Below are 19130 nucleotides of genomic sequence, written 5' to 3'. Positions count from 1 at the left end.
ATCACAATCCTGATGCAAATTCTTGCTTGGGTACAGATTTCTGTAATCAGATTGCTTGCTCACCAGTACTGGGTTGGGCTATGTACCCTGGGAATGAGGGTTTGAATAAAGGAGAAGGGAAAACTCTTTGGAACTTGGAACTCAGGAGAGATGGCTCTGAGTGGGGTGGACTGGGATTGGGCACTCCATTGGGTGGGTTGGGGTAGGAGGAACATCCTCTGGGAATACACTGGGACCTGAAGAGAAAAAAAAAGCCCCAGGAAATGTCAGTGGGCCAGACAGGAGACAGGAAGATGACAAAAGCAAGCTTCACTCAGCCCACCCCAATTTGTGCTGGGCTTGCTTGTTCTTCATTCATTCCAAAATTGTTGATTACTTCTTATGAACCAGGCAGTGTTGGGACTGGGATATGGAGGGTGGGGAGCAGACACAGCCATGAAGAGGACCTAGCCTCTCTAAGGGGCTTGAAGGCAAGGAGGATGAGCCATGGACAAAAGTAGCCCTACTGCGCAGTTGGTGGTCATCAGAGCCAAGAGAAAGTTACAGAAAATGTATGAGCAAGTACATGGAAGAGATTACATGGCTTGGGTTAGTGCTGCTGGGAGACCAGAAGGCATCATGAAAGAGGTAGAACTGACCCTTGAGAAGCATTAATTTTGATGTGCAAAGATGGGAGTTGAAAGGCATCATACATAGGATGACAGGGTGGACAAAAGCAGGGAGGCAGGAAATCAAGAAGTCTGTGTTATAAAGCAAATGTTGGTTGGTTGCACCCACATGTGTGCTGTAATTTGACATTTTAAGAGTGTTTCTCTCTAGGTGGAAAATTTTCTGTGTTTTTTCCCCTAATAAGTAGATCATACCTTTATACTGAAAAATAATAATTATGATGATGTTCAAAGTGGTAATAATAATAATAATAATAATAATAATAATAATACAAATTGTGATCAAGTTGAATGGAGCCTTGAATTGCCAAGTTTGGTTTTATTTGGTGAGTAAAGACATCACCAACTAAAGTCCTTCCCTTCCCATCTCTCTGTTCCTAATTCAGCTTCAGCCTTTTGACTCAGAGGAACATTGCCCATCTCACCCAACCCCACAGAAAAACAAAGTTGTAAGAAAGAATGTCCAAGAAATAGTTTATTCTGAACAAGAAACAACACTGATTCAAACACAGCCAGGAAATCCAGTGTCTCTTGGGCTGCTTCCAGCTCCTGCCCCCTAATTCATGAACTCAGCCCAGTGAGGAATCTGAAGTGCTGCCCAGGTCATAGTGAAGAGAGGAGCAGCCCTGTGATTTCCTAGAGGGAACAGAACAGTGCCGATGGGGGACACAGAATGACAAGTGTGCAAGACAAGTAGACTTAACGTGGGCAACACAATTGAGAAATAAGCTTGGTTCAAAGGAGGAAAATAATGACCATTTCCTGTTTTTAAAATAAAAATACAAAACCACACCATCCATTAAAATGATTCTCTTAAGACGTCTAAGATGACATTGACAGCCCCAAGGATTGATTGATTCATGATGTAAAAAGTAAAAACCAGAAGTTGGGAGAAAAAAATAAAAACAAACTTGAATAGGGGTAGACAGAGTTTGAAGAAGACTCCAGGAAGAAAAGTTCAAGGAATCCTAAACACCAAGCTTGTTTCTACAGAAAGTGACCTGCCAAATGAGTGACAGACCAAAGTTTCTTCAGATGATGATGGTGATGCCCACAAAATGTGGCTAAAGTTTAGTGAGTGGTGCATGCCAGGTGCGTCACGCACCGGATGCTGTTGAACCCTATAATGATCCTGCAAGGCTGGTTTTATCATCACCACTTTAGAACAAGAAAATGATACATAAGTGATTATGCAGTTTGCCTAAGGTCTTCTGGTTAGTAAACAGCAGGGCTGGATTCTCAACGAGCCTGACTCCACGTCTGAGCTCTGTCCCTGGTGCTACAGCTTCTCCGCATTCAGAGGGCGAGTGCTCCCCAAACATGTCATTCCTTGGGTGAGTCCACCATCCTTCTAGAGTGAATTGTTCTAGTCACCCATGCTTCTTTACTCATCTATACAGGGCCACCTCATCAATGCCATTTGGCGACCCTCTTTAAGACAATGCTGAGGAGACCACTTCACACCCTTCACAGGAAAAACATCTAGAAGGAGGGTGGGGACTTAATTTGGCTGTGGGACTGGGTTTTGGGAGGAACTCTGATGGCACTCAAGAGGAGTGACTGATGGTTAGTGTCTTGTCCTTCCGAGGGGCATCTGCCTGCCATCCCTGCACAGGGTATGAGGTGGGGGTAGGGAGCTGCTGAAATTATGGGTGGGAAGCAGTCTTCTGGGAATAAGGGCAGCCATGCACCTGCAGCATTGAGACCCAGGGGACCAGGCTGATGTGCAGGCCACACCCTCTTCGAGGGTCAGAAAGACTGGCCCCGCAGGGAAGGTAAACGAGGACTCTTCAGGTTTTGCTCCAGGGTTTGGGAATCGTGTTCCCAATCGGAAGGGCAGGCTCAGAGATGTTTATTCTGCCGTTGGGCTGCATTTTCGAAAGTACTATGTGATGCACCATGATGGACCAAACTGCAAAGTTGGGATGGCCTAATTGCTTTGTGGGATGGGAGCACACTTCAAATATCAAGGTTGTAGCTTGCCTGTGTAAACAATTTCATGTCACAGGTTTTGCATGTCTGCTACCCATCTGGTTTCTCCCAATAACCTTGTGGTTAGAGGTGGGACACAGCTGTTTTCACCCCTTTGGCAGATGCAGAAACAGGCACAGGAAGGGCAAGGTTGTCCAAAGTCACGCAGAGAATCTGTCAGGCACCTGGGTCCAGAACCCGGGCTTCTTGGCAACAAGCTCAGGGCTCTCTCTGCATTTGATGTCATCAGGGGTGAGACTGGGACCATCGTGGCACAGAGAGGGGCTTTCGGTGGGCAGGACGATCTGTGCAGTCCCGGCAGGTGCTGTAGGTGGTGGCTTAGCTGCTGCAGCCGCGGGAGCAGGCATGGGCTAGAATGTTGTTGTTGCACCCGTCCTGGAGCTTGCCCTGGGTCTGGCTCCCCTCTCGGCCCTCTGTGTCCAAGAGCTGGCCGCCCTGCCCCTGCTGCCTCCTCAGCCTGCAAACAAGCACAGCACAGATGTGAGATGGTGACGTGGAGCAGAGGGCAGTGGGAGGCTCAGGAGATGCATTGGTGCAAACAGGGCACTGCAGATGATCCCCGGATGACTACCACACAGTCCGTGGCCTTGACGGGTCACAGGACCTATGTGTGAGTGTGTGCACGCATGCTTGTGCTGAGTGGGATTCTCTAATGTTTGCAATTGTGTCAGGATTTGAGTGAGTCCTTCAGGAAATGCTGAAGTAGCAGCAGCAACACAGTATTTTGAAGACCGCAAACTTGGTGGCCACTGCCTCCCACCCTTTGTCTTCCCACAGGGACGAGGCCCTGGTGTGCATGGAAGCCCTCAGCCCATGCTTTCCCTGGCCCAGAGTGTGGTACCCCGGAGCCAGGCAGGCCTGGGGTCAAAGCCTGGGTCAGGTACACTCCTGTGAGATATTTAACACACACACCTTCAGTTTCTCCATCTATATAATGGATATGACAATTCCCACCCAATGGCTCCCTGTGAGGTCTACAGGAGATCAAGCTTGTAATTTGCCTAAGTTCTCACACCATCAGGGTAGGCGATAAGCCCCACACATCATTCATTTGTGTGGATGCATTGAATGCCCACTGATGTACCAGCCACCAAGGCAGGGAGCAGGGGAAACCCTGGCCAGCAGAGTGAAGAGGACATCTTCTCTGTCCTCATGGAGTTTACTGTCTCAATGGGGCCATGGACACCAATTGAATTATCCACTAAATAAATACCCAAACAGATGAGCACCCAGCCTTACGAAATGGTCCACGACAAACTGTTAAGGGAACATGATTCTAAACATTGCATTTCTTAATAGCCGGCCCGCTGCTCACCCTCCATGTGATCTAAGATGTCAAGAGCCTTCTCCTTGTGACCTGCAAGTTCAGGTTCACGCACTATCCCACGACTGTCACTGTGTGCATGGGGCAGGCAAAAAATAAAATGGAGACATGTAGGGAAGGAGCAAGAAGTCTGAGAACAGGAAAAACACAGCTCTCAGTACTTGCTACTCGGGCACCGCTGGTCCAGCTGCTGTCTTCCGGGACTTAGCCTTCCTATGGAACCTAGGATTAAACCATTCACTTGGAGGAGGCTAAGGGAATCATCAGAGAGATGATTCCAGCCCTACTGTGGGGCTGGAAATAATAAGATTGCCACAGTCTTGCCTGTTCTGAAAGACACAGGTTTCAGCCCAAATTTACTTCTCACATAAGCCGGTTCTGTCAAACAGAGCACAGACCTGCTGCCTGATGTGTGTGAAAGAGCCACTTCACTCAGCAAACACACGCTTCCAGGGCACTGCAGATGATCCCCGGATGACTACCACACAGTCCGTGGCCTTGACGGGTCACAGGACCTATGTGTGAGTGTGTGCACGCATGCTTGTGCTGAGTGGGATTCTCTGGTGTTTGCAATTATGTCAGGATTTGAGTGAGTCCTTCAGGAAATGCTGAAGTAGCAGCAGCAACACAGTATTTTGAAGACCGCAAACTTGGTGGCCACTGCCTCCCACCCTTTGTCTTCCCACAGGGACGAAGCCCTGGTGTGCAGCCCCTTTGTCCCCAAGGCTTGTGGCTATCCAGGTAGCCAGAAGGGGAAAGGTGGTTAGGGTCAACATTCATCCACAAGACAGGTTGGGACCCAGAGGATAAAGTAAGTGGGGGAGGGAGAGTCTAGTACCAGCAGAGGGGGTGGTCGGACTTCCCGGGCAGGGCTGGGAACTGCTCAGGAAGCTCCCTCTCCTGTCCCTTCTCTGTCCTCCCCTCTACTTTAGGAGGTACCTCTGGAATGAAACTCAGATCAAAACTAGGGAAAACTCAAATGGCTAAGAAACTAAATGAGAAATGCCTGTACTTCCAAAGTAGAACCTCCCTGTTTGGTTCACAATTGTAATGCCACATAATTCTCTGGGTATATCACAGGATAGAGGTGAATCCCATTAAGATTTTAAGTGCTCACTGTTTGTGGGAATGCAAACTGGTGCAGCCACTCTGGAAAACTGTGTGGAGGTTCCTCAAAGAGTTAAAAATAGAGCTGCCCTACGACCCAGCAATTGCACTGTTGGGGATTTACCCCAAAGATACAGATGCACTGGGGACACCTGAACCCCAACGTTCATAGCAGCAGTGTCCACAATAGCCAAACTGTGGAAGGAGCCTCGGTGTCCATCAAAAGATGAATGGATAAAGAAGATGTGGTCTATGTATACAATGGAATATTACTCAGCCATTAGAAACGACAAATATCCTGCTTCGACGTGGATGGAACTGGAGGGTATTATGCTGAGTGACACCAGTCAACCGGAGAAGGACAATCATCATATGGTCTCACCCATACAGGGAATATAAGAAATAGTGAAAGGGAAAGGAAGGAAAATGAGTGGGAAAAATTAGAGAGGGTGACAAAACATGAGAGACTCCTAACTCTGGGAAACGAACAAGGGGCAGTGGAAGGGGAGGTGGGTGGGGCGTCGGGGTAACTGGGTGATGGGCACTGAGGGGAGCACTTGATGGGATGAGCACTGGGTGTTATACTATATGTTGGCAAATCGAACTTCAATTAAAAAAAAGAGAATGAGAAAAAAAAGATTTTAAGTGCTCAAACATAGCATAGATAGCCTTGCTGTCTCTAGACTCTTGTACTTCTCTGACCCGAAATATAGCTTCAAAGGTTGCATAATACAGAGTGGATGAGAGAGAGATGGATGCAGAAGTCTTGTGTAGATCAGGGAAGGCTTCCTGCAGGAGGCAGCATTTGAGCTGGACTTTAAGGATTGCTATGGAATGGGGGTAGCCAGAGGGAGGGACAGGGATTTGAAATGAAGGGACATAAGTCAGGTAAGAAAGTAGAGCAGAACAGTTCAGCATGGACCAGCATCCTCTGGAGCTGATGGTTTACGTACTTTGGCTTCTTTTGGCCAGAGTTTATTTAAAGAGTAGAACTAGCAGTTTGAAGTCACCATACATATTTTATGTATACATAAAATAATGTGACCATGAGTACTGGACCCTACAGCATTAATTAAATGAGGTATGAGTCAGTATGGGTCATCCCCCCTTGGCAACCTATCATCAGATTCAGGGTGAACCAAGGTGGCTGAATCCAGAAAGAAGGACCTTTCTATAGGCTTCCACCCATCCACCTATAGCACATGGAGCTGGGATTCTAATCCAGTTCTGGGAGGCACCAAGGCCTTCATTCTTCTCACTACATCTGCACCCCCACGCACCCACCAACCATTCACCATCCATTCTCCATCCACTCATCTGCCCATTTTCTATGCACTGATCCCTACATTCATCCACTTACTTACCCATCTGCCCATTCATCTATCCCATCCATCCATACACCCACCCACCCATACACCCACTTCCATGTCCACTCATTTGTCCCATTCCCAAACCCATCTGTCCACTCCTCATCCACTTACCTATTTACCACTCACCCATCCACCTCCCATATACACACCCACCCATCTACCTCATCCATGCATCATCCACGCATCTATCGATCCATCCATCCTCCCCCTTAGTCCTTATTCATCTCATTATCCACCCATTCACCTGTCCATCCATCCATTTCATCTATTCACTATATACAGATCTGTTGATCTTCCCACTTACCTCCATTTCCCCATCCACCTCCCCCATCTATCATTTATTCATCTTCTGCTCATCCACCCATCCATCCAACCAGCCATCCTCCACTATCCTCCCATCTTATCAATGTGCTTCCACCTTCCATCCACTCACCCACCCATTCACTCCCCTACTGTCTGAGGCTCACAGTTGAAGGGGCTGCGTGGAGCAGGACCAGACATATTCAAACAGTGAATATCCACTGTGACAAAGTTTCTGCTGGAAGGAAGCAGCATAGCACAAGGCCTCGGCTTAGAGCCAGGCTGTTCCTGTCCCTGGGTCCACAACTTATTAGCTATGTGACTTTGGGAGTTTGGATTCAGACCCAGGGATATCGTTCTCCAAGACCCCTGCTCTTTCTACTGACTCCTGTGCCATTCAATCCTAACCTGGGGGGAAGGGATGAGCATGGAAAAATCGTTCCATGCTCCAAAGGAATTAAAAGGCTCATGTTGCTTAAATAGGAATCTTCGAACCAAGACGGATATGAAACCATTATGACTGTGGCCCTGAGAGCTCACCTCCATGACTAGCCCACAGTCCAGTTATCTGTAACTCAAGAGGAAATGAAAAAGGATTTTACATATCCTACTAGGCAGAGCTCAAGTCTGCTGATGCAAATTGGCCGGTTATCTCTGCAATGGCAGGAACGTTTAATTTTCTCAGCCAACTTATCACATTAATTCTCAGCTTTGTGGCCGGAATTCTGAGTGACAGCCACAAGTTCCCTCAATCTCTCAAACTCCACCATCAGATGCCAGAAGGAAGCGCTCTGAGACACTGAACCTCTACCAAGGAGAGTAGGACACACATTAAAATTTGTAATAAATCAGGCTCGAGGCATTTTTCAAAGGCAAAATATTTCAGAAGAGTAAAATAAAATGATTAGCAATCAAATTGCAACTCCAGCTACTTCACACACGCAGGATGGAGTCCACTTAATACCAACACTCATCTGCTATGCACTTTCCAGAGGCGAGGCCTGGCCTCTGCTGTGAGAGCCCGGTTTTCGTTTATGAAGTCAGCACGAACTGCTTTCACACCTATTCCCAGCATTCCACTGGCTCTCCCTGTGGATGTTTCCTGGCTCGTGCAGAAACGTGGATGGAGGGGCAGAGTAGTGTAGTGGGGGAGTGCAGGGCTGGCCGTCCCAGGGGCCCAGCTTTGCCATCACTGGCCTAGGGGCTGGGCACACACTTCTTCAAACCCCCCTCTCCTCACTTGTAACACAGGGACAGAAGAACATGAACCACTGTGTGCTGTCTGTCTGTCCTGTAGCAGGTCCTTTATAAAGGGCAGCTATTTTTAAAAAATATTTTATTTATTTATTCATGAGAGACACAGAGAGAGGCAGAGACACAGGCAGAGGAAGAAGCAGGCTCCATGCAGGGAGCCTGACGTGGGACTCAATCCTGGGTCTCCAGGATTATTACAACCTGGGCTGAAGGCGATGCTAAACCTCTGAGCCACCCGGGCAAGGGCAGCTATTTCTTTAAAAAATATTTTATTTATTGATTTGAGAGAGAGCACATGAGCTAGGCTGGGAGGGTTGGGGGGCAGAGGGAGAAGCAGACTCCCCACTGAGCAGGGAACCTGACCTAGGGCCCGATCCCAGGACCCTGGGACCATGACCTGAGCCAAAGGTAGATGCTTAACCACCTGAGCCACCCAGGCAAAGGGCAACTATTTTCAAGATGATGATCACAATGTGCAGATACTCTCCTTTTGCAGATGGGGAAACTGAGGATCAATGAGTAAAACTTAACTTGCAGCCATAATTCTGATGAATGTCTCCCAGCAAGGGGGTCCCCAGAGATGGCTCTGCAGGCCACTTTCTGGGTGGAGAGGGGTCAGGGCAGAAGAGGAGGGAGAGGACGTGCTGGAATGGGATATATATAGAGTGGCTGAGGGTCAGGACCCAGAAGTGGATGGAACAGGACAGCAGGCTGAGTAAGAGAGAATCCACCCCCAGCAGTTGTGGCGCACTGCCGAGGAGCTCACAAACCAGGGAAGGCCAGGACATGGAACTGGAGACTTGAACCAGGTCTCCTGTCTTATTGTGTGTCTCTCACCCACTGGAGGGGGCCACAGCATGGCATCTGTGTCTTCACAACACCCAGCACAGCACCCAGCCCTTGGCAGGTACACAAACCACAGGTGCCAGGAGGATGGGTGCGCCAACAAAGGAATAAATGCCCATCTTTTATTAGCAGGGTGTTTGCCCAGGTTGGCAGGTTGTGCCAACATCCCAAGGGGGAAAGAAGGCTGTTGTAATTAAATGAAGCAACAGGGTGTCCTAGCTGGACAAAAATTGGATTGCCATTTGCAGAACTGGGGAGTCATGGCCCTTGTGGGCAACAATTCACATGAGCTAACGTGCATGGAGCTTTTTCTCTTGTAGCTGAGGGAGTTGGGATAGGTTGTTACTGTGTGTGAATGTGTTAATTAAAAATATTAAGGCAGGGCAACCCTGGTGGCACAGCGGTTTAGGGCCGCCTGCAGCCCAGGGCATGGTCCTGGAGACCCTGGATCGAGTCCCGCGTCGGGCTTCCTGCATGGAGCCTGCTTCTCCCTCTGCTTATGTCTCTGTCTCTCTGAATGAATAAATAAATAAATCTTTAAAAAAATATTAAGGCAAAAAAATGTCAAGGCAAAATGATGTTTGACACAGCACTTAATGGATATGGTCTGATAATTTTGTATACAATGAATTATATTAGCAAACACTTGGGTAGTGCTGATTATGTGGCAAAGGCTGTTAAGTATTTAACCTGTGTTAACTCACTTGTCCTAACAACCACCGTAGAAAGTAGATATTTACATCCCATTGTGCAGATGAGGAGACTGAGGCACTAATGTGAGATCCAAGGTCACAAAGCGAGCAAGTGTCAGTATTCAATGCCAGGCAGCATGACAACAGAGTCTGTGTTCTTAGCTGTTATGTATAATGCTTCCCTGTGGTTCATAAAAACCAGAGTTGAAGTTGGAAGAGAATTCTGGGGACGCCTGGGTGGCTCAGTGGTTGAGTGTCTGCCTTTGGTTCAGGTTGTGATCCCGGGTCCTGGGATCAAGTCCCGTGTCGGGTTCCCCACAGGGAGCCTGCTTCTCCCTCTGCCTGTCTCTGCCTCTCTCTCTCTGTTTCTCATAAATAAATAAATAAATAAATAAATAAATAAATAAATAAATAAAATCTTAAAAAAAAAAAGTTCTGGAAGGTCACATACCCAACTGAGCGAAGGTTATCAGGTTAGGGTCGGGAGGCGGCTGTTGACGGGAAGAAAGCAGTCCCCTGTGTGTACACTGCGAAATCCCTTCTCTAGCATCCCTAAGCAGACCACTCTTAGCAGAACCCTGCTGTCCTCCCCCCCCCCCCCAAGACGACCCCCTGCACGGGGGAAGAGCTCAGACCCTTAGAAACTTCTTCCACCTAGAAAAGAAACTGAGGATTCTGCTGTGTGACAGCTGCTCCCCTTCTGGCCTTTGATGTGTTTTCTAGAATTATTCTCTCTCTTCAATTCTTGGACGCCCTCTGGGCTGACCATCTCCCATCGTCCCCTGGGTTCACTCAGTCCCGCTGCTCAGGGCTTGGGAGTCTAACTTGTGGGAGGGAAGGGTGCTTATCAAAGGCTCCCAAGCCCCCAGCTTCAGCTGGCTTTGCCAGTGGGGAGCCTCCACAGGGGTCAGGAGGAGCAAGGGGAGTTAAGTTAGGGCATCTAACTGCCCTCCTTGCATGGTCTCCTTGAGCAGCTGAGAGCGCTGTAAGGTCGCTGTCCCTGCTGAGGTCGCCCTGTCCCCAATGGTCTCCCCCTTTCCCCTCTCTTGTGGAGCCCAGGTGGAAACCCTGCTTCCGTGAAGCCCCAATCCACTGCGCTAGCCAGTGTGTGGGAGCAGTGGGACACAGAGGGCCCTTTCAAGTCGTGTCTCCTTGGAGTATTTCCTCTGGGATTCTGAGAAAACATCTCCCAGGCTCCCACAAGATCAGAAAGACTCTTCCTTAAGTGAAAACTCAGTACAACCGGCCGTTCTGCTTTCGAACCTCATCACTTACTGGGAAGATCGCCTTGTGTGCCATCCTTATCTCACAAATTCAATAACAGCCTCTGGCCAGAAGCATTAAAATTCCGTCAGTTTTATCTGCTGTTGCCTAAAGCAAACGTATTTGAGGGAGTCTTCGGATGGGGCCCGCTATACCAGGGGGGGATTTGGCAAGATGCAGCGGATTACCTTACTGTGTCTCCCCCTCTACGTCCCTTTGCAAACAGATCACTCGGGGAAACGGAAGGGTTGGCAGCCTCAGGTTTCTGAGTGATGGAGACTGAGATGTACTGAGCGTGTTCCCATTCAACACCTCCTCACTGAATACCTACGTCCACCTCCTGGAGAAGAATTCACAATACCCCTGGTGAGGACGAGAAGAGGACACCCAAAGATGAGCAGCTGGTGGTAGGTCACATCACTTGTCAGACCCGAGCTCAGGCTCAAGGGGAGGACTTTGCTCTTCCCACCTTCCCAGCCTCGTGTCTCTGCCTGCACACCTGCACGAGCAGATTTCTCTCTAGATTTAGAGGTGAGGCTGATAATCTGTGTTCGAGCTGCCTTGCGGGTGAGACATGTTGGGTCCCCATTGACTTGGGTGCACAAGAAAGGCCTAATGGGTGGGCTTTCCTCATAGTGCTCCCCAGTGTGACCTGCCCCTTTCCCTGCACCTGGAAGGATCTCAGTTCCGGGCTCTGGGGCTGGGCAGGCCGTGGGAATAGTTCTGCCCAACGAGAGAGTGAGGAGAAATGCCACCAGCAGGCTGAAGCAGTGCCGATGCCAGACCCTCTCAAAGTCTCTTTCCTCTGTCACTGTGATGTTCCAGAAATGCTGCTTCCTTCAGGCTGGGTCCTAGGGTGAGGAGGATGAGGGTGATGTGGGAGCAGCACCCCCTCACATGACCTCTGTAGACATATAGCATGAGTAAGAAACAAACCTTTGTTGTAAGCCCCTGAGATTTGGGGTTTGACAGGGGGAATCTGGAGATCCAGACACTGTTCTGTGGGTGACCAATGCCCTCAGTGCAGTTCTGGAATGCAGAGTTCCTATGGGGAAACCCCGTGGCTCCAGACAAGAATGAGCTCTTTGAAGGTTGAGGGGTCTGAGTTAGGGGGTTGCCCATCTCTTTGCCTGGGCAGCCAGCCCTGTCCATCCCCTTACCCTTCCTGCCCCCATCCAGGTACAGTTACTGTGTTTCACCTGCCCAGAAGAAGAGGAGGTCAGATGGGAAGCCAATGGGATCGCCTGTGTTTTCTTTATTCATCTGCCCTAGCCCTCACTATCTTTTTATTTATTTTTCTTGGTATATTTTTTATTGGAGTTCGATTTGCCAACATATAGCATAACACCCGGTGCTCATCCCGTCAAGTGCCCCCCTCAGTGCCCATCACCCAGTCACCCCATCTCCCCGCCCACCTCCCCTTCCACCTCCCTTGCTCGTTTCTCAGAGTTAGGAGTCTCTCATGTTTTGTCACCCTCTCTAATTTTTCCCACTCATTTTCTCTCCTTTCCCCTATAATCCTTTTCACTATTTTTTATATTCCCCGTATGAGTGAGACCATGTAATGTTTGTCCTTCTTCGATTGACTTACTTCACTCAGCATAATACCCTCCAGTTCCATCCACGTCAAAGCAAATGGTGGGTATTCATCCTTTCTAATGGCTGAGTAATATTCCATTGTATACATAGACCACACCTTCTTTATCCATTCATCTTTCCATGGACACCGAGGCTCCTTCCACAGTTTAACTATTGTAGACATTGCTGCTATAAACATTGGGGTGCAGGTGTCTCTAGCCCTCACTATCTGTCACTCCTTGGACTCAGTTAACCCGACATTGCCAACTCCACTCTCCCGGAGGAGAGGACTGACATTATGTCACCTCTGCCCTCTGACAGCAGCTGCTGCCCTTTTATAGATCTCACCTCCCTGGTTCCTAGCTACTGATTGGGAAAGGGCAGGCACTTGACCCAAGGTGTACCAATCAGAGTCCTCCTCTGCTGGCTAGATTGGATTAGTCCAGGAATGTCACCTGACCCAAGCTGAGCCAATCAGAGCCATTCTCTGGGATGCTAGAATTTGAGATATGGAAAATCTTCTCTTACTTTCTCTCTGTTTCATCTTTCATCTACTTTCTTGAGTTTGGGGATAGAGCTGAGAGGCTCTGGAGCTTTCAATACTGTGTCTTCACAGTAAAAGAAAATGGCTTCAATGTGCAAAGAAGCAGAAACCACTGGGAGGAGGAATGAGTGCATCCTGGCCTGGATGCCAGCGACCTTGGGGTCCTCTTGCACCCCAGCCCTCCCTGTGGCCACAGGAGCCCCCCCTCCCAGTGCATCCTGTTTAACCTTGCTTTTTTGGTCCCTTACTTGCAGCCACGACAGTCTCCAAGAATCCTGCATTGATGCTGGCACCTGTCTCTATGACCTCCCAGGGCCACACTTTTTCCAGGTGAAGCAATGGGATGTACATGGATGGTTATTAAATTTATTAAAGTATCGCTAATTTATATATGTGTCAAATGCCCATACTTTCAAAGTCACTGCAACTTGTATTTATTTTGCAATATTTATAAAATAACTTTTCTGAGGCTTAATAGGCAGGCTGAAAATTCTGGTTAAAATTTGGGAGGAATCAAGGGTTAAATGGCTGCCAGTCATGGAACCTTGATTAATTCCTGGAAGGTGTGCGTGTTTCTCAGGGCTGTCTGACAAACTACTGGCCACTGGGTGAAATATATTCTCTCGAGTTCTGGAGGCCAGAAGTCTGCAATGAAGGTGTCAGGAGGGCTCTGGTAGGAAAATCCTTCCTTGTCTCTTCCAGCTTCCAGTGGTTGCCAGCAATCCTGGGCAACCCCTGGACTGTGGCTGCATCACTCTGGTCTCTGCCCCTGTCTTTGACATCCTTGTCCTTCTTGAGACCCCAGTCATTGGATTTATGGTCCTTCATCCAGTTTGACATCATCTTGACTTGATTACTTCTGCAAAGACTGGATTTTCAAATATAGCAGTGGAGGGTGGGGGCAGTGCAGGAGTTTATCACATCCTTTTAAGATCCACAGGCAACCTACAAACAAGGCATTTCAGGCAGAAAATCTGAGGCTTCTCCATAGGAAGACTGGGGGCAGCCCTCAAGCTGCGTTCAGTAGAGGAAATGGTCAGTAAGGGCCTTAAGAAAAGCTGCCAATTGCCCCCAGTAGGTTCAGACCATCCTACTGTATATATTCCATTTTTTCCCATACCTTCTGAGCAATGCCGTTCCTTTGCTTCACTTGGATATTTTAATTAGTTTTGACATTTATAAAAAGTTAAAGGTGAGAGCCAGAGTAGTGTGGTCATAAAAACACGAGATCGAGCCATCCCGGACCTAGATGGGATCCCAACTCTGTAAATCACTGACTGCTGACCTCAGGCAAATGACTCCTTCTCTGAGATGCCAACATTTACAAATCAAGGCTGTGGTGAGGATTTCTTTTAGATAAAATGTAGATGCCCCTGGCACAGAACAGGTTTGCAGTATAGTCACATAGTGATAGTATTATTTCATTTGATTGGCAATGAGATATTTAGATGTAACAGAGAGAAAATTAGACCAGGATTACAACAACAGCAACAATATTTATTTCAAAACAGACCATTAGATCCTATTTATAATTTTCAAATTCATACACAGCCTCATTCCATAACAGATTTAATAAGGCCTCTAAATATTCCTCCACAAAACAGGGTACCTCTGTCTCACTGTGGAGAACCGGTCGAAAGGGAAAGAAGACGGGACTTTAAATAATCAAAGTCTGAGCAGACCAATGACAGCAGACACTTCTAAGAGAAGCCGGGTTGTGGGGATGCAGGGCCATATGTCAGGGATGGCGTCTCACACCTCAGCCCACCAGAAATCCGCCACATTGTATTTTCTGGGGTCTTTCACTGGCTTCAGGGAAGGTGCCAGGATTGGGAGCCACTTCGCAAGCAGGCTGCACTTTGCCTTGATGGAATTGGCAGAGGGCCCTGACTCCCGGGTGATTGATCTAGAGTTTTCATAGAACTATCAGGATTCTACAATCCCAGCACCTGCTTGGCCATCTTCACCTGTGGCTGAAGTTCCTCCTGCTGTTCCAGGTCGCTGAGCTGGTTCTCCCTGGCCATCTTCCTGGGCTTTGGGAAGGTGCCACCTGGCTTAGTGGAGCAGTGATCCCAGAAAGCCTGGCCTCACCCAAGGAGGGTCACCTGGGAACTTCCCCTTCACCTCACGGGGCAGTAAAGCCTCTAGCCTTTCCGAGATTCAGAGATGCCACAAGAGTCAGAAGTAGGCTTTTATCAGTTTTTCTAACTGTGAAACGGGAGAAAATAATCCTATGAACAGAACTGCAATGAGAACGGAATGAGCAGATGGCTGCAGGGTGCTCTCCCGCTCCATAGGTTGGAATAGAGGTGCTCTCAGCTGTTTGTTGGCTCTCTTGACTGCCTATCCTCATCTATAAATGACGTGTGGACCACACAATTGGAATCTCAAAGACTGGAGAGAACCTAAATGTGGTTGGCCTTGACTTCAGAAGGCAGGGTCCTTGATGTTGGCCTCTTCCTAGTGATAGGGCTAGGGAATGTGCCATGGCTAGGAGATGTGCCAGTGGAGAAGGTCCCCCTTTTACTGATTAATCTGCAAGATGCAGGCTTTACCCTTCCCTGCCTTCCCCACAGGGTGCTGAAGAAATCAGAGTGATGTCAAGGAACTCTGCAGGTGGCACAGACCTTGTAGAGTCAAGGATCACTGGTACCAAGTCCGGCCCTTGAAGGGGAGCCTGAGGCACAGAGAAGCTGGGATCACCCCCGCCCCTGTGCTCAGCACAGGGCAGTAGGACGAGGGTCTGCCCTGTTCATCCAGTCCCCAAGCCTGAAATGAATCATAACTTCATGCTTCTTGGCCTCCATCCCCCAGTGGCTCCAGGCCACAACAGAGGGCCCCTGACTCCCTGCTGGGGTCCTCCAGGGAGGCCACCTGGTTGGATGAGGTCACAGATTTTTAAACACGTTTTGATTGTTTATCTCTCTGTGGCTTTGGTCCAGGCATCACATCCTTGTCCCCAGCTGAGCCTGGCGGTGGCTTGCTGCTGTTGTGCTCAGGATGGGTAAGGAGGACAGACTGCTGTCATGTTCATTTGTACAATCTTGTACCTGTAGTGTCCGGGCTCACCGACAGACCATATCTACGCAGCTAGTAGAAATCCGCTGTTCAACATTGAATGTGCAAGGGAAGGGGCTGTTTTGCATTTTGATTTAGTGCTTGGTAAATCCAGAGCCTGATTACCTCCCTGGAACCCCAGTCCTGCCCCCTCTTAGCCATGTGCCCTCAACCTGCCCTTCTTCACCTACAGCAGGTGGAAATAAAAGTACTTGGCTCAGAGGATGGATGTACACACTGCCTGGCATAGAGTGGGCTCCCCAAGAAAGTGTGCCCCCATGGCCCTCTGCTCCATGCAAGCCACTGCCCCACCAGGATACATTGGAGAGACACCTCAAAGACACCACGTGCAGAAAGCACCCCCTCACAATTACAGGAGCAGTGTGAGCTGCTTTTACTTGTACTGGAGTGTGAGCCCCAGGAGGAACAGGGGCTTGCTCCTGGCTGTGCATCTGACCCTGAATAAACATCTGCTAAACAGCTGGGGTAAAGCGCATGCAGCACAAAGAGCCCAGAATCTAGGGGATGGAAGATTAGACTTTAAGTCCTTCATATTCCAGTTCAGAGCTGTGGATGTTGGAAATACTAATAATACGCACCTCAGGAAGTGTGGGAAGTAAAGATCAAAGCAGTGACTCCTAACCAGGGGGACCTGCCTGTTGGGGAACATCGGCCAATGTCTGAGGCTAGTTTGGGATCGTCACAACTACAGAGGTGCTACCTGTATGTACTGGGCAGAGGCCACAGATGCTGGTGAACATCCTACAATGCAAGGGACAGTCCCTGCCTCAAAAAATTGGTGTCAGTAGTCACCAAATGTCAATAGGACCGAGGATGAGAAATCTAGATCAAAGAAACAGGCTCTCAAACCATAAAATCACATATGAATGTCACCTCTTATTATTAATAATACTATTAAGTATAACAAATGCAGTATTCGATTTTTTAAATATAATGTTTTCAGGGCCTTCAAATGTAGCTTTAATGTGATTTTAAGCACGTTGACTTCTTTACAAGATATCACAGATAGAAAATTCAGCTCCTGAAACTCCGTTCTCACCAGGGGCTCCTTATCCTGGAAAACTCTGTCATATGCTATTGAAAAGACCTTTTGGAAAAACTGCACTCATATCTTTAGCCAAAAATAGGAGGACACAACCCATTAGTATTTCTCAAACTAGTGTAAGCGTCAGCTGCCAAGGCCCTGGAAGCAGATGTTTCACCTGGTGTGGAGGCCTTCAGCCAGTTGAGACCATAAAACAGTAATAAGCTGTGCTTCTAGAAAATTAGGCAGTGCTAATTATAATTTTGCTCTCTGTTTAGAAGCTAAGGTCCAGAGAGTCAGACCCAGGGCATGTCCTCCACGTCCCCACAGCAGGCTGTGTCTGTCTGCATCCCAGCATCACCCCTGCTAGCTGACAGCATCCTGAGGGCACCAGTCCTGCTAGATCTGCTTTGGGGACTCAGGGTCCAGTCCAAGATTACAGCTTTCTGTTAAAGGACTGAATGAGAATCCCCTACAGGAGCTGGTATGGTTGCTGCCCACCCGTGTCCCCTGGGCACTACATGCTGAGGATGACTTCCTCACTGCAAGAGGGGCTGGGGGAGCTTTTCTCTGCTCAAGAGTGCATTCTAGCTGAGGAAGCACACAGGGTCTGTGCAGGGGCCAGGGAGCTGTGCAGGGGCGAGGTCCTTGGGAGCACCCTTAAGCCCGTAAGGGCTCAGAGCTGCAGGTCTCTACCCCATAGCAGGGAAGACAGAGGGCTGGACGGTTTGCAGTGTTAGGGATTCTTATGACCAGCTCAGAATCAACCAGAGGAGGCCCTGTTTGGGCACACTTGGTGTCTCTCAGGAGAAGTTCTCAAACTATGAGGTATCTGCACGACACCAAGAACATCAGATCACCAGGCCTATTTGTTCAGCTTCTGACTCAGAGGGTGCAGTATCCATTTTCTTAGGTGTTGTAACACATCACCACCATCTGGGGGGCTTACAACAACAGAAATGTATTGCCTCTTGGAGGCCAGAAATCTGACGTCAGGGTGGCGGACGGATTGGTTCCTCCTATAGGCTGAGAGAGGATCTGGTCTAGGCCTCTCTCCCAGCTTCTGGTGGCAGCTGGCGCCCCTGGCATTCCTGCCTCTGTCTCCATGTGGCTTTATCCCTGTGTCTGGGCCTTTCTTATTAGGACACCGGTCATATTGGATGACCAGCCCCCAACTCCAAAATGACATCATCTTAAATAATTACATCTGTAACAACCCTGATGTCCAAACGAGGTCACATTCTAAGGTACTAGAGGCTAGAAGTTCAGTGTATCTTTTTAGGGGACACAATTCAACCCACAACAGGTGCAGCAATTCTAAATGCTAATAACACCCCCCCCCAGTCCCCCAGGGATTGTGATGTGTGCTCCTGTGACCGGGATGCCTCCTTCTATTCACTTTTGTGGCCCTCTGCTCAGCAGGAGCGTGCAACAGTGCATGTGGAGCCGGCCAATCTGCCGTGAGCTGATGGCCTGGGCTGCCCGGGGTGGGTGTGTGGCCCCAGCCAGCATGAAGGGGAGCCCGGCTCAGCATCTCGGCATCCCCTCCCTGGTCAGGCCACTGGCCATCGGCGGCGGATGTCAGATAGGAAGGTTTAACGTTCCAGCTACTCAAGTGCCCATGTGGCAGGTGCTTCAAACACAGGGTTGCAGAACGGGGTCCCATTTTTTTCTTGGTTTAAAAAGAAAAGTCTTGGCTTGGGGCAAAGTGCCTCATGAAGGGACTCCTCACAGGCATTTGTACAGATGAGGAATTGCAGCAGCAAGGACTGTGCTGGATGTGACGTGGCTCCTTTCCCACGTTCACCGTGGAACAGGAATAGGGTTGGACGTGGAGGGGTCGACATGGCACTCAGACAGCATCCGGCGGGACGCAGCCAGGCCCTCCACCTGGATCGCTGCATGTGGCAGGTGGGAGCTAGCCTACCAGCCAGCGGGGGCTCCCGGGGCGGGGGTGCAGCTCAGGTGAGTAGAGAGGGAGGGAGACAAGAACAGGAACCGCAGCCCCGACCCCAAGCCCACAACACCCCCTACAGCCAGCCGTCTTCTTTCCCGTCTCCTGCGGCTTCTGCACGTGCGGATCCTGGACT

General features: G+C 49.1%; 1 protein-coding gene across 1 annotated transcript in view; it reads right to left on the bottom strand.

The window, feature by feature from the left end:
• Nucleotides 1-1125: 1125 nt before the first annotated feature.
• Nucleotides 1126-19130, bottom strand: part of STK32B (serine/threonine kinase 32B) — a 387142-nt gene continuing 369137 nt past the window's right edge. The window contains exon 12 of the mRNA XM_077878608.1: nt 1126-3117. Within this exon, the coding sequence (XP_077734734.1) occupies nt 2979-3117 (139 nt within the window). The 3' untranslated portion in view covers nt 1126-2978. The remainder of the gene's footprint in view (nt 3118-19130) is intronic.

The sequence above is a fragment of the Canis aureus genome, chromosome 2 (assembly GCF_053574225.1).
Source record: "Canis aureus isolate CA01 chromosome 2, VMU_Caureus_v.1.0, whole genome shotgun sequence".
Lineage (NCBI taxonomy): Eukaryota > Metazoa > Chordata > Mammalia > Carnivora > Canidae > Canis > Canis aureus.
Note: the sequence above shows the minus strand (reverse complement) of the source record. Positions and strands in the feature narration are given on the sequence as shown.